Source organism: Cygnus atratus, chromosome 1 (assembly GCF_013377495.2).
Source record: "Cygnus atratus isolate AKBS03 ecotype Queensland, Australia chromosome 1, CAtr_DNAZoo_HiC_assembly, whole genome shotgun sequence".
NCBI lineage: Eukaryota > Metazoa > Chordata > Aves > Anseriformes > Anatidae > Cygnus > Cygnus atratus.
Genome location: NC_066362.1, coordinates 24,039,757 through 24,056,262, shown reverse-complemented (window position 1 = coordinate 24,056,262; position 16,506 = coordinate 24,039,757). Strand labels below are relative to the sequence as shown.

Sequence of the window (16,506 nt, the reverse complement as noted above, 5' to 3'; positions counted from 1 at the left end):
TGCATATTGGTGAGATGAATTCAAAAGAGGCAATAGTTCCTGTCTCCCACTGAGTTTCTAAACCAGCTAGGGGCTGGTGATGGACACAAAAGCAAGGCATGCCCATTTGTTCTCAAAGTTTCTATACGGATATTTACTTTACTTTTGTCTGGAAACAGCAAATTATGGATCCATCACAACGCTATCAGAAGTTGCAAACCCTTATTTTTTTAATGTTCTTTAGTATTTGTGTGACGCTTTAAACCTTCAAAATGTTGCACAAATGTTGATACACTGACAGTACACTGATGAAGCAGATAGATATTGTCATCTCAGTATAGCGATGTGGGAAAACAAATCACAAACTAGACTGACCTATCTGAGCCTGCACAATCTATCAGGGAAGATCCAGGAATCAAATCAGAAAATTTCAGTATTCCATCTGGTGTAACACCACCTATCTTTTATTCTGAAGCCCCTTTTACTTCTCTTTCTGCTTCCTTCTGTTCTTATCTGCTGTCCACATTGTTCTGCCTCTGTTTCTGCTGTCCTCCTACTCTCAATCTGCTGGCACTGCTTTCAAGTAGGCACATTAACCTGTAGACTCACACCTTACATGCTAAGTAGTTACTTAGAAATTTCAAGATCTATAAATTTTCTTTCTACGTCTGCTCAGTGGACTACTTTGCATTCTCAAAGTATTAGAGCTCTTGACACCATTACCTCTGAGAATCCATGCACATGCTAGCACAGCGACAGGAAAGAAGAGTCTTCACAAATTGGGGTGAAAAAATGTTCTCTGTTATGAAGATTTGAGACATACAAAGTATTCTTAAGCTGAATGGGGATAAAAAGCAAACTGCTAAACTTCTTTCTTTAAAGTCATTTTCCTTAACTTTCTCTTCACCCAAAACAACAAACCAAAACTGAACAAAAACATACAATCTGTTCCGATTCGAACACTGCATTTGGTCAAATGTTTAGAAATTATTTCCAACATACCCATAGTAGTTTGTTTGCAATGAATACAAGCAAAATTTTGAAAAGTCATTTCAAATCAAGATAGAAAAAGTTCTATTTTGAGAATGTAAAATGGGAAATTCTGATCGTATCAAAGTTTACAAAAATACAAAGGAACTCTTTTCACACCAATGATTGCCCAGGAAAAAAAAAAAAAAAGTTACAGTAATTCAGTTTTCCAGAGATGAGGCAGGCAAAGATGACCAAATGTCAAACTTCAAATCCACTCTACCAGAGTATTCCAGGAGGCGACTAGAATTCACAGTAAAATTTGGAGGTAATTTGTTCCTCCCCTACCTTTTTTTGACAGACCTCCATCTCTCCATGTGATTCTTTCAGGCAGATGTAAGTTGCCTTTGCCTTCGCTTTGACTCAGCCTGACACCACGTAGTTATGTTAGTATGACGCTTAGCCTTATTTTTCTTCTAAGCAGGACTTAATTGGCTTTGGCTCAACACCGCAGTATTCACAGCTAAATGCCTTCCAGTTTAAAGCATCTATGGATGCTTTAGTGTAATGCTAGAGAAAGCTTATGCCTGGCTGTAAAATATTAGTCACATTTGCTGTGTATCAGGTGGGAACAAGGCTAGAAACAGATATATCATGTTCATTAAGCAGTGAGTAAGCTGTCTTTCTCCAAACCTTAATTGTTATTGTGAAGGTGGTAACAGCAGGACATGCATCTTCAAACCCCAAGGTTCCCAAAATGCACTACAAAATAGAACATGAAAATGATATTGGGCTTGCAAGGCATTTTTTACATTTTAAAGGGAGACAGTCATCCCAGAAAAGCTTATCATAGTCGTGATGTTATTCTTGAGTAAACATTGATATCCTACCAAGCACTTGGTTTTGTTAGATTTTTGGTATTTCTCCCCCCACCCCGCTCCCAAAAAAAAAAAAGCGTCAGTTTTTGTCTAAAATCTGTCAAAGCCGTAGTTTTAATGGAATCTGAGACAGAGTTTGGGTTGAAGAATAAAAAAAAAAAAAGGCAAAAAGTTTATTATTGTATCAAGGAAGAGATACCTCATGTAATTACACACTTTCCAGCAATGAGACTAGAAGAGGAGGGTTAATATCCTCACTCCACAAGGAGAACCTACTCGTGATACCCTCATCTCACCGGCTTTCTATCTGGGGTCAGCGCTGCAGCACAAAGCAGTGCATCAAAGACAGTCTTCAGAGGTGCAAATGTCACACCGGGGCAGAAATACTAGTTGCTTTCAGTCTCTTATTAGAATGCTCAGCACACAGAAGTAGAACAACAACCAGGATTTAGCCAGAACAATCAAAGACTGAGAAGAAAATTAAAAGATATGTCCTGGTGGCAGGAGGAGTATGTTTATTGCTAGCTATCCAAATGGAGTAGAGATTACAACCAACTTTAATTACCTCCTTCCTCCTTTCCTCCCAATTTATTCCACACCACACTTGTTGTGCCAGATCTGTGAATATTCCCTTCTAACAACAGTGATTTTCTCAAGTCCCTCAGGTAAACAGGATTACAAGAAAATATTTTGAGGGTTTATCATAGAATCACAGCAACATTTAGGCTGGAAGGAACCTCTGGAGGTCATCTAGTTCAAGCTTCGCTCAGCACAAGGCCAATTAGATCAGGTTGCTCAAGTTATTATCCAGCCGAGTTTAAAATATCTTTTAAGACTAAAAGCCTGTAGAAAATCCCTATTTCTCTGTAACAAGCGAGGGGAAAATTGCTTAGACAATATAAAATAGTAATCAATGATAGAACATAGTACAGAAATTTTTTAGAAACCCCATGTCTTTTTCTTGTGGATATCATACTGCTCTTTATACTTGAGCTGATTAGGTATTATTTCCTTTCTTAAAAGGAGCAAGCAATTGATCAGACATCAAGAATAACGATAAAATTGTCATGTAAATTTTCAGCTGAATCCATATCCCTTTTGTGAAACTCTTCCATCATTAATCCAGAACACAGGCTGGGATAAATGTGCATTTTTCTCTCTCATTTTTTCCTTTGCAGAACCAAGAAAACATCAGACAACTTCCTATTGGCAATTTTGTTTTTCCTCTTCACGGCTGGATACTGGACAGGCATATATGGTATTTGATCATAGCACCCAATTTTTTAAAAGGTAATTTCTTCTATCCTATTTTGTGAATTGCTCCAATCATGACAATCCAAAGAAGAAAGACTTACTGACATATGACAAGATGAAAGCCATGACAGAATTTATCCTTTAAAGATACAAGGACGAATCTTTGAGCAAATGATAAGAATCAGTATGCAACTCATTCAGACATGGCTTATGAAAGCACATACACCTTGTTTCCTGTCATGATCTTTAACCTTTTGGCTTCCCTAAAATTCCATAATATTTACTAAAAGATCACGCTCAGTTTAGCCAAGTTTTCTACATTGTCCACGTCAACATAATTAGAAATTATGTCTCATGCTTTAGCCTTTGAAATAATTTTACTATTAACACACAGAGCCTCTCATACACAGACTCATTTTTGCAAATGACGTGTAAGATGCATTTATGTTTTAAAGAGGAAAAGTTTGGATGCCAAATTATACTGAATAATTCCATTTTGTTATCCTCTGTAAAATGAGCTTTGGATTTCACTGCAGTCATCTGTAATTAAAAAAAAAAAACAACTTCCAGAGGTAATAGTCAAAACAACAGTTGAAATCCATCAAGTAAAGACACTGTTTAAGCAGCTAAATCCTAAAGACAATTTATCCTCAGAAGTTATAACAGAAAGCATATGAACAACAAGGTAAGCACAGTTAGATCAGGATCTATGAAACTGCAATCTCATTATCCCTCTGTAAAAATTCCATGTGCAAAGATACTCATTTAAAAAAAAATCACCCAGAAAAATAACTGGAAAAAAAAACAACCACACCCTTAGAAGAATTGGTTGGCTTGCCAGCAAGAGAGCATTATGATTACTGCCTCTATGATTAGTCAATACTTGTGTTTCTCTCCCTTCTTTCTTCCTATATTTAGTCTCTAGTTTTATACTCCAGACCCAAAACAATATGAGGCTGTTTCATTCACAGAAACAACTGTTTCATTATACTTTTTTTCCAGTGCAAAAGCAATAATATGTATTACTACATCTATAAATAATATATGGAATATACGGAATGATTGCTGAACGGTACTAATAACAGTATAATTAAAGTATTACTGATGAAATTTAATCATATTTATGCAGTTGCATTAGGCACAGACAAATAGCAGATGAAAAAATGTGTACCTTCCCTTTTCCTTAAATACTGTATATCTATATCATGCAACCACAAGTTAGTTACCAACATGGTCATGTCTTTGTTTCTCTTAATCAAAAATAAACATTAGAAAGTTGCAGGGGCTATGATAAAGAAACAAAACTAGCTGATGCTTCAAACGTGATTGTCACAGATTATAAATGATGTCTACTCTTTTCTCTTCAGAAACTTCATCTTAAGCCATATTATCAAACACTATATTTTTTTTTTCTTGAGCAACCATGTCATTTCAGGAAGTTCTACATTTTAGAAGTTAAGACCATTTTTTCCCTTTTTTTTTTTTTTGTTTTTAAACACTTCTATCCAATCTTTGCCAAATAATCTTTGATTATGTGTCTGCAAATACTGTCATACTTCAAATACTTTATGGAATTAATGGTGGTAGAATATTGCATAAAACTAAAGCGAGCAGCATTTATTTTATTTGTGCCATCTTGACTGTGGTTCCCTGCCTCCTTCAGTCAGATATTTAATCATGTATTCTTCACATTCTTCTCTTCCAATATAATAGACATTTTTACAAGATTATGCAGTCACTGGCAGCAAAATATGGTCATCTCATTTGTCTTGTTTACATGAAGAATAAGCTGGTTGCATCAAAATTTTCTCATCACGTAAGATATTATCTTTTTCTATTTCATAAATATCTGACAGCAGAATATCACCTGTAGTGGTAAAACATAGCATGTTCCCAACTTTTATCTTTAGGCATGACCATACACATCCAAAAGGCGACACTTTCAAGACACCACATTATTTAATATTCAGAACGAATAAAATCAATGATAAGAAAACATGTGGACACCAGACTCCACACGACTAAAAACTAAGCCACATCAGTAACATTTGAAAAATGAAATTAGCACTGGATTTTGCAAGATGTCCCCTGTGGCGCCACAGCAACAAAGTTATGCAAAGCATCCTACAGCTGAAGGGGGTCCTCTAAAGGCTCTGCTACTGATCTCTGGCAGAAAAGGTCACAGTCTATGTTGGAAGGATTTTCAGCAGGGCTAAAAGGCAGGAAACAGTTGGGAGGAATGAAGAAGTATTTCACAGGGCAGTAATACATTTTTTATACAGTTTGCATGTGAAGCTGTGTAACTGATTGGTTTGTAAAATGGTCCAAGACTTAAGCTCAGTCAAAATATATTGCTTTATAGCATTTGCATTTTAGAATGACTATTAACTACTCAGTAACATACATATAATCAGCTTCATTTAGCTTGTTAAAGTAGAAAAGAATTGTATGAAGCACTTCAATACAAACTCACAATTTATTTTTCAAAGAGACAGAAAGCAGGCAGGAGTTAAAAGCATTAAGAAACCAGAAAATATTTCTTACTGATAAACTGTTAGGACAAAACTGTGCTCTTTTCTCTGGGACTCTAACTAAGTCTTTCGCCTTGAAGAGCAAACCTTTTTTTTTTTAATTTCCTTATTACTCTCATGGAAGCATTCAAGGATTTAGAAGAATACTTAAATACATACTCTAAAAAATCATTGACTGAAATATTCAGCATTTTGGAATAGCAGATCAATCTTCAATTCAGTCCCTACTTGAATCATGCTTCTATTAATCTCCACTCTGAGGTCACATTGGTTTGCACCCCATTTTGAAGCACTTGTCTGAGCACCCAGTTTTCTCCTTTTCACTGTCAAAACTTCTGACTAGTAGCATTGCTGTTTGTACACTGATGTTTTACAAATAAAAAAAAAAAAGAGAAAAAAAAGAAAAGAAAAAAAAAAGAAATAAATACTTCTTTACACTGCTTCTCTTCACAAATTTATCTACCAGTTCAAAACTATAAAGCAACTACAGAAAATGCCTGTGACAAGCACATGACTCGTAGCTCTTGCCAGCAGTCTCCCCAGGCTGGTGAAAAATTAATTTTCCATCACCGTTTCATTCTACTCTTAGTACAAGAGCTTTGCTACCCTTTTCTAGCTGCACATACTACATAAAATCTGAAGTTATGTTCTCCTTTATCTGGGATCTGTCAGTGCAAATATGTTACTGCTCGTGATCTGAAGAGCCAAGATGAACTACAGCTCTTCTCAATTCTGTTTCTTTTTACAATGAATTTTGTGTTTTCTCCTCCAGCCTCGCTGATTATTTTCCTTTATATCAGAATGATGGTACTGAGAATTATCCCAGTAAGGAGCCAGCTCCAGCAGCAGGCAAGATAGGCAGTACCCTAGGGCAGCAGACAGCTTCATTTTTCTGTATCAGAAACAAGACAGATTGGCTCTTCTAGCCCGGCTGGTCACTGGACTCTACTTAGGCAACCTTCCCCATTGCTGGCAAAGGACTAAGGGGAAAAGAAGGCAGAAGCAATGACATTACTAACATTAACAGGAGCAGAAAATTGCTTCAGTTTCCACCTCTTCCCATCCCTCCTATTTGCAGAAGAACATCCAACCCTTCATCCATCCCTTCCCACCCTCCTGGCACATCCCTACTGGAGAACTGTGATGAGTGCTGGAAGAAGCAGGGGGGAAAGAGGAGGTAGACAACTGTTTGAGATGAGGGATGTGTTGGACATAAAGGGAAGAAAGATCTTAGGAGGACTGGAAACAGCTTGAGTTAGAGAAAAAAGACACCTTCTGAAACTTGGGACCCCTCCCTACCTATAACAATATTTTGTAGGCTCTCTCTCACCTGTGCAATTTCCTGATTAATCTCTGCCAAGACTCTTAGTTTCCTTTGCTACCAACAAAAAGAGCAATATGGCTGCTGTCAAGTAAACCTTGTTTGGCTCTAACAGAAAAATGAAACTGTGGAATAAAGGACCTCCAATTCCATAGGCAGCTTCCTCCATCTTCTTTACTGTTTGCCCATAATTTGCTAATTTCATGCTTGCCTAATTTAATATCCTCTTGTGTTGCCTCAAACTACATCTCAATATATGATCAAAAACTGCATCTCCCTGTATGCTCATAAGCATACCGTATGCCAGAGTCTCAAAATTATGCTTGCCAGCAATGGAAAACAGTATGACTCAAACTCTATCTGGTTCTTATGCTATTCTAAGAGTTCTATCAGCTGTGGCCTTTCAAGTCAAACTATTTTGCAGGCTAACAGGTCAACAGCACCAGTAGCTCCCATTCCTGTTCTTCCAGTGAACAGTTCAGGGCATCTCACAATCCTCCACTTCCTGAAGATGCATTTTTTTTTCCATAAAAGTCCATATGAAACTTATTCATCCAACAACACTTATGGAATAGCCTATAACCTGTTTCCTGTATTCAAATGCAAATAAATTCTGTATTCTTCTGTATTCAAATACTCATACATATTCAACTCTTACATATTGAGCCTGAAATCCTCTAAACCAGTTTACAAGCTCATAGCAGGTCCCAACCATACCACCTTTCCTACAAACACTCCAGTTGATCTCATATTGACTCCATCTATTCCAGAACTTCCTTTTGATAAAGTTTCTACTTTGACTTAGTTGTTAACTTTTAGGGGACGTATCTTATACACAAAATATACCTTCTGATTGGCTTTACAACCTTCACCTTTACCTGCAGCCCTAATACGTAATAAGTCAACCATGAACTGATCATGAACCATCCCTGACATATTTTGTCCACTGTATCTGGAAATAGCTTGAGAAAAACAAAATCCTTAACACCTACAAAACTGTTTTCTGGAAATAGAATGACTTTGCCTAAAACTCAAGGATCTTTGTATTCTAGCTGATTTAGGGAAGTCTGAAGACCCACACCAATGACACCAGAGGTTAATGAAGCCTTTAAAACAAAAGTTGACAAGTTCAAGGGTGAGGAAAAAAAGACAGGCACTTTCAGATGAAAAGGTAATCTTGACTGTGACAGTAGGCAAATGTTATATGTGCTCATTGCAGGGAAGAGCACAAGAGCAACTCTGAGTTTGAAGAGAAGCCGAGCTTGGAGATGCGCCCTCTATGACAAATCCATGCAGCTCACATGGGACCCCGAGCCACCAGAGAATGCCCCAACAAGTCAACAGATGAGCAGGGGATGCTGCATACCCACTCATGACCTTGCTTCAACACATATATCCATACGTCTTTTACACTGCCATTGCTTTTAGAAGTTCCTCACGTACCCCATGCAAATGATATGACTGAGCTGGAGAAGGACCACAAGCCAGGGAGTGTGCCAACTATATTTTACATCTTGTTCCACCTCCTTGGAATTCTGAAAAGCTCATCTGAATGTTACTATAGCAGGCTGCTGGCTTACTTGTCTGGGAAATTTGCTGCAACTCTACAGCTAGGAGAAAGTCTACCAAATAATATCTCCTTCTACTTCTCCTCTCCCCAGACCCAGAAGAGGTACATAAACGCTGTGCTTATAATTTTGCCTATCAGAAATCCATATTTGTGGTCTGACTGGAATAGAAGCTATCATCCCAATTCAGTTTAAGGTGTTTTCTCAGATACTGTAACAACTGCAATTTCTAAATTGTTTTTCACAAGGCACACTATGGTGCCAGTAAAACCCCAACACACCGTCTGGAAAGTTATCTACGAAAGATTCCAGATGACATTTTAACAGAGAGAAAAGTGTCTGAAGTCAGTGCATAGGTCAAACAAATCAACAAAAAAACACACCTAATTTTCTTCCTCTATGCCACACTGACTGGTTCAACTACAGATGGCATGATGTTTTCCCCTCCAAGTCAGTTTGCTGACTGCCTCCCTCAAAAATTAATTGGAAAAAGTGGATCCTATAATTTAAAATGAAATAGGCTCAGCAGGTGAGTAAGTTTTGTCAAGACTGATTACTGAGTATTGATTTTCCACCAATTGTACAAGTTACACTCCACAAGGCCACCTGCACATTAACCTAGAATACATAAAATCACCTCAGGCTAACATCTTTCAAGAGGTTTGTGTTTTCAGAGGATACAATGCTGCAGCCTCCATCCAACTCCCTTCCTCACACATACATCCAGTGGTATTTTTTTGGACTGTGCTCACACTTCATACTTACTTCACCATAAATATTATCTATAATTTAATTTTTTAGAAAGAATTTAAGGTAACAACTCAGAAAAAAACCTCATGTAATGTAGTGCTAACTTAAACTGTAAAAATTGTAAAGCTATTCAGGTAGGTTCTCCCACAATATGGAAGGAAAGGGTTGTACACAGCGACAGCAGAGCAGCTTACTGTGGCCTGGAAGCTTCTGCCTGGTCTGTCTGAAGTTTCTCACCCCCCTCCACTTCCATGGTGCAGTAGACAATCCGATTGGGGGCGACTGACTTTAAACCTTGTACTTCCATTATAACGATCTGAGGAGAAGAAAGCAAATAGTTCATCCTTCAGACTTCAGAAAGCATTACATAGCACAGCTATTGTGGTATTAAATGCCACACAGAAAACACAAAACAAAACAAAACAAAACAAACAAACAAAAACAAAACAAAAAACACTCCACTGTCTCAAATCTTTGGAGACATAAAAGTTTTAATTTTGTCTTCTTTTTCTACTTTCAGCAACATAAACTAGGAACGGAAATTTTTGCTCTGTTTTTACTTGGACAGAAACTCACTCCAACCATAATTTCAATGCTAGTAGTTGAATTTGAGAGCAATGTCTAAATATAATTCTAAATGTTAATGCATGAGGAGGTGTCTCTTTAAAGCAGTCATCCAAGTAAGTATTTATAGAAGGTTACTGAGATTGTTAAATGAGACAAGCAAACCGATCAAGTCTTGGAAGTTTAATCACGATGCTGTGACCAAGGAGGCTGCAACCCTTGAAACTCATCTCTGTCATGATAGAGAGCACCACTATCAGCTGCAGTATTTTTCCACCACTACCTACCCCTTTTCCTTCTCCCAGCTCACTTCTTGCAGGCAGGTGCAGTCAGTGTGCATATGGAGATGTGGGGGGAAGAGATGGGAAAAAAAGCCACCTCTACCAGCTGTGCCCTGAGAAATTTCCCCACCAGGGACATTCTGGGCTTGGCAAATCCCACAGTTTTTCAGCTCCTCTGAACTACTCGGTTATAGTCCAGAAGAGCCAAATGCAGTCTAACTTCAACTGCTCTGTGTCTCTTATACACCTTTCAGTTTGTCACAGTGTGAATCTATTGGAATTTTTACACTTCAGATGTTTCTAATTCAGAGAAGATTTGAAAAGAAAGTCCCGTTTCCCTGCCTGCTTCAGAAAAGCTGCTTTCCTTTTCAGCCCCATTTGTGCCTAAAAAACTGTGAAAAAAATTATCCATTTAATCAGCAAAGAAGCTGTCCTCATCTGAACAGCAACAACAAAAACACAGTATTTGTTTGATTGTTTTAAAGGTGACAGAAGTAATGACTACTTCTGGTCTCATCAGAAGCAATTGATTTCTTAGGTCAGCAAGCAACCACTAAAATGCCTGGCTATCAAACTACTTGCATATTTGCCAGTTCACTTTTATTGAACTGTGTCAGGGCAGATTCACCCTTAGTTTTAAAATCCCTTGTACTTTAAAACTCCTAAAATCTCAGCAATTGTTAGATGTCTTGCAAAATTCCAGTGAGGTGACAGTCATTGACCATTTAGAACATTTTTACATTACCCATAAATTATCAACACTGCCTATTATGCTTTATAAATAATACAGCAATTCAGGGACAATGTTGTAATTATCTTTGTTCTTCTCCATCGCTTGTGGTCCAGGAATTCAAACAGCTATAAAAGTGATCAATGGTCACTTGAAGACTGAGAAGAGATCCTTCTGGCTAACACTGCCTATATGGTCTTTCCACATGTCAAACACACGTCCTTGTTGAATGCAGACTTCATGTTTATTAATTTTTTATGTTAATACTTTTCCTTGAGTTTCCAATTTAATTGCACAGCACATTTGTCTTTGCTAGCACTTCTGGATTCTAGGAATGGAAAAAAACCTGCATTTCATTGGGAAGGAAACTGTCACTAGCTGATTAACTAGCTCAATAGCTGATGAACAGCTTTCTAAATATTACTTGTCTATTTCTTAAACAGTTCAACAGCTGAAGAACATAAGCAATTAAGTCTTCTGCTACTGCTTTGATATTTTATTTATTTTACAAATTTCTGCAAATAGGCTAATTGATGAAATATCCAACTTGCAAAAATAGTCACTGTCACTTTTAGCATCTCTTGTCTTAGAGCACAAGGTCCATTCACACCAGAACATGATAAATAATAATTTGCTGGTGTGTCTTAACAATGAAATACAGTGGCAGCATTAACCCCCACCACACTTCACCTGCCCAATTAGGTGTTTTTTTGTTTGTACTAATGTTATAACATTATAGATTTCTTGTTCATTCCTGTGCAGCCGCTCTCAGTGGGGCTTTTGGTGGTTACCATACTTACTCAAGAAGTATGAAGTTGTATATATATCACCTAACATTTTTTCAGAAATAAAGTATTCTGTCTCCAAGGAAATGCAATCAGGTTTTGTTATTTGCCCATTCTGATTTGCATAAAAAAGAACAGCTCTCCCATGTTTCAGTCTAAATGAATATCAGTTCAGCTGCTTCCTTTTGCCCTTATTGTCTGTGAGATTTGGCTTCCTAAGAATAAGACACATATACATATTTCATAGACAAGAAACTTGACTTATGTGGTTAACAACATGCTTAAAATGAAAATTTCCCCTACTTAAAACTGCTACCTGTAGAGTAACACTTTAATTCTTTGCTTGCCCAAGATGAAAGGCAGATCATTAACCCTGAAGAACCTCTGTGTTTTCTCTATCAGTAATGGAAGGAACAACCAAAAAACTTAAGTTCTGCAAACTTAACAGTCTATCTAACATTTCTGGTGTGCAGGGTTGCAAACAGACCAAAACTGCTCCAAGTAACAAGTTTACTGGAAATCACATTTACTGTCACATTTCATTTCATGACTGTTTCAATCTTTTGGTGTTTTCCTTCCAAATACCACATAGTTTTTAGTACATAATATTTCTCTCTAGAAGCCCAGAGAGAGTTTTTCTTCATTTTACATCCCTCACCAAGCAAACTTTCTTGAAGACAAAAAAATATATATATATTATTGAAAAGCTTTTTCAGGTACTTTTCAGGTGCTTTAGAACTACTCTTTGTTATTGCTACTGATGGCATCACTCTAGGCTCTGCAGTCCACCTGAGGTAGAAACAGCACATGTGATGGCAGGCCACAGGATTCAGCACAAGAATTATAAAATTACTTCTTCATCTCATATACTTCAGCACTATACTACACCAGTTTTACATGCTGGATGAACTATTAATTTTTGGTGTATAGAATGATAGATGGTTCAATCCTACTACTCTTCCAAAATTTTTGTAGGTCTTCTACATTATTAGCTAGTAATATTAAAGTAGCATATGGCAGGATAAGTAATTTCTCTTTTACAGTTAAATAAAAGATTTAAACTTTTTTTGACACAACAAAGAAAATTAGATCTGAATTTTCAACACTACAAGAAAAAAACAGATGCACTGTTCACTTAAGAATATACATTGTTTAAGAGACATACATGCTCTTTGTTTGGTTTAAAACATTTAACAATTGAAATACTTATTACTTAACATTACCCAGTGTCTTACACAAACTGAAGCCACTTAAAGTGCATAGCACTTAAATGTGGCATCTTCTGACAGACAAATACATACTATGCAACCAGGAAACATTTTGATTGTATTATTATCTAGAGACAGAGATCAGCATTTCCTGATATTCACATGTACAGAATTGGGCCTGACCAATGATGCTTTCCTCAGATACGTTTAAGTAACTAGCTGTATTTGTGTCTTCCTCTTGAAGTGAATTGAGCTCAATGTGGATTGGGACTACATACCTATAGAGCAGACTTCCTGCATAACGTCAGTAAATACAAGTTTGTCTCTTGAGGAAAATGCAAAAACTTATAAAAATCAGCCTACTATGACCAACAATAAGAAAATTTGGATTTGGTTTATTCTTTAAATGCTTTCAGTGAGAAAATACAACTTGTTTGTAAACTTCTGCAAATGAGTTTTTGACAACCGTAGTGTCTCATCATTATGTTCCAAAGTGTGCCTATGTACCTAATGTACTGGAATTCATTTAAAGTTACAGTTGTGCAGGAGATTGAACTGCCCACATTGCTGTGTGGAACAAAATGTAGCTACAGCTCTAAGAGGAAAGCATATCATGCATATGAACTCTAACTCCTAATTATCAGAAACAATGCATAATTTACTAGTTTAAAATATTTTTTTAATGACCAAGGAAGGACTAGTAACAAAAAAATATCAAGAAATAGACATTCTGGACATTCTAGTAATTTAAACTGTCAACAAATGTTCAGTGAAATATGTGATTACCTCTAATGTGAAGGAGAGGACCACATCAGACTTTGACAGCTGAACCTCATTTTCATCTCCTATGTCCAAGAATGCAGAATTTTGTGATCGCTTTAACTTCTGCAGTTTAAATTCTGGCCCACCTTTAGACACTGGAAGACTTTCCAAATTTGCCATCAGCAAATTCACTGAAGACCGCAACTCTTCTATGTACATGTTTTCCATTTCTCTTGTTATGAACTTTGGGAATTTTCTTTCCTTGGAAGGAAAAAAAAAAGTTGGGAAGAAAAAAAATCATGCTGTGTTATATAGCATATTAATTTATTAATTTGCTCTCACTTAGAGATACTGAATAAAAATAAAAGTCTTAATTCCTATGTCTAACTATTTGTATCCCTTGAAAACAGTAATGAGGCTAATTGTGTGCTCCAAAAATAAGTCAGTCGCATTCATGCTTCTAACATAAAACAGTTGAACTACAACTGCAACTTGAAATTCCTACTGCTGCTTATTTTTATTTTTAATAACAAGTCATTCATTTAGAAAGAAATGCAGAGTTATTACACACAATTATTTTACACATTTAGGTCTGGATTCTGACAGAGTGCTAAAATGGCCAGGGACAGTAACAATCCTACTTGTGATATTTAATATAGAAGGGCATAATCTTGTCCACTGAAATGAGATACGAGCTCTAAGAGAGAAAAAATAGACTTGGTTTTCTAAAATTTACAAAAGCAATTTATAATTTACCCTATTAGCACTAATTTGAACTACAAGGCTCACTCAGTTTTGTTACTTGCAGTGCTAATACAACCACTCTGAACTTTGACTTAAACTGGAAATGTAAACTATATTCTACATACTTTAAAAGTGTATACATATAGCATGTCATAAGACACAAACATTATGTCTAAGTACAGAATAATGCATTTTGCATATGAAATATAATCCACTTTAGTTCCAAAATACATACTCCCAAATGTGCAAATAACATACTCTTTGGTTCACCACTGGACTTGCTGACAAAGAAAAGGTAGGACTGCAGAGTGTACAACCTTTCAAAACAAATTTTGCTTTCTCTCTGCCCCATACCTACTCCACAGCAGAAAGAAATGCATCTCCCAGACTGTTATGCTGTCAGATGATATTCAGTTTCAGAATCAGAAAGTGGAAATCCACATTAAGTATCATCCCACTTAATCTCATAAGAAGATACATTTTTGGTACATGAAAGCAACCGCTTACCCTTGCCATTTGTTCAGCCAATTGTAGACGTCCATCCAGTTCACGTCTGATCTGGGCTGCTTGCTCATCTGCATTATCCAACTTGCATAGAGAACAAAACATATAAGTAACATTAACTATAAGAAACACACACTTTATAGCAATTAATGCAGTTAAAAAGAAAAGAGAAATGATTTGCAACAATCTTTGTATTTTAAAATTTCTGAAACACTAAGCAAATACATAGCTTTGAGTCTTACCAAGATGAAAGAAATACAAGAGCCACCCATTATCCACAGCAGTCCAGGACTCTGAAGGGTAGCCCTTATTCCCTTGACTTTTTAATACTTAGCCTAAATAGGGGGAGCATTATTTCCTTATGAAAATAGCCACTGAAAACATTTGTCCATGAAGCAGAAAACTGGACTGACAGAATAGCTGAGAAAATGTTTGCAAGGAATTTTTCTCTTTGGTGCCATGAGATCCTCTGGAACTAGACGTAGGGAGAGAAAACTGTGCACCTATACCTTCTAAGTATATATTATTTCACTCACATGAATCTTTTCTCCAAATATTGGCCAGCTGCTCAGATCAAGGCATATCCAGTTTTTGAGCTTCCAATATTTTCATATGGAAGAAATAATTATGACTAAAACTCAGACTTCAGTCCTGGAGGTAAAGGGGAAGGACCCATCTCTTCCCCTCAACAGAATTGCTGGGTCTCAACTAAGAGCCTCCCTAAGTCATTTTTCACTGATTTACTTGTTCAGGGTAGGTGAAGTGTGGCTTCTTCTTAGTGGAATGACCTGCACGGCTGAGCTGGCTAAGAGGAAGAAGCGTGGTGCATCTGGAAAAGGCCAGGCACAACTTGCCATCTTACTGAATACGTGCCAACCAAGGACAAAGACAAACATTAGAGTCTTAACGAAGGGCTTTCCTTTTCTAGGGGTAACTGCAGGCACAATCCTGCATGCTGATATGAACTAGTGCTTTTAGTATGCAGCTAATGTCTAAGGATAGATGTATCCTTACAGAGACCTCCTCTTCACTAAAAAGCAATCTGAAATTGATTAGTGATGGAAACTGGCAAAAATCGGTTCTCTAATTAAATGAGACCTTCAGCTAAAGAGCTCACAATTAGTTTGGAAAACGACTGATTCCATTAAACTAAGCATTTTATGTAAGACCACTATTTAGTGCACCAGGCCAAATACATAATGCCATTTTCTTTGCAACAGTCCTCTGCTAAATTCAGTAGATCTCATTGAACCAAAGCTTTGTTGAAAATTAAGCATTTTTTTTCCTCCAAAAATCAAATAAAAAATCTGATTATTTTTGAATAATCAAAAATACACTATCTATTGCTTTAAGGTTCATTGCAGCATTATGTAAAATTAGCATCCTGACCACATTTAGCAAGAGAATATAAAGTTTTCCACAGCTAGGATAGAAGTGATGACAGGGAGCGCAGTCTGTCATCTGAGCAATCTGGAATCTTTCAAGACCCTTGAAGGATTGCTCCAGACTACTAAAAACAAGAGACCAAAACTTGACGGTGTAAGAGAAGCTCAGTTTAAACAGAAGAGTAGAAATTGGATCTTGCTGTATACTGGTAGGGTCCTCCCACTAAGCGTGTCTATAAATTTGCTCCTAGCTTGATTGTCAGTATAAATGGCAAGAGCATTCTGGATGAAAT

General features: G+C 36.8%; 1 protein-coding gene across 12 annotated transcripts in view; it reads right to left on the bottom strand.

Moving 5' to 3' along the window:
• CADPS2 (calcium dependent secretion activator 2) overlaps window positions 1-16,506 on the bottom strand; it is a 312,131-nt gene that overhangs the window by 169,702 nt on the left and 125,923 nt on the right. For all 12 annotated transcript variants that reach the window (XM_035559395.1, XM_035559401.1, XM_035559404.1 and 9 more), the window contains exons 4-6: window positions 14,832-14,912; window positions 13,605-13,841; window positions 9,445-9,566 (exon numbers count right to left, since the gene is read on the bottom strand). In XM_035559395.1, the coding sequence (XP_035415288.1) occupies window positions 9,445-9,566; window positions 13,605-13,841; window positions 14,832-14,912 (440 nt within the window). The remainder of the gene's footprint in view (window positions 1-9,444; window positions 9,567-13,604; window positions 13,842-14,831; window positions 14,913-16,506) is intronic.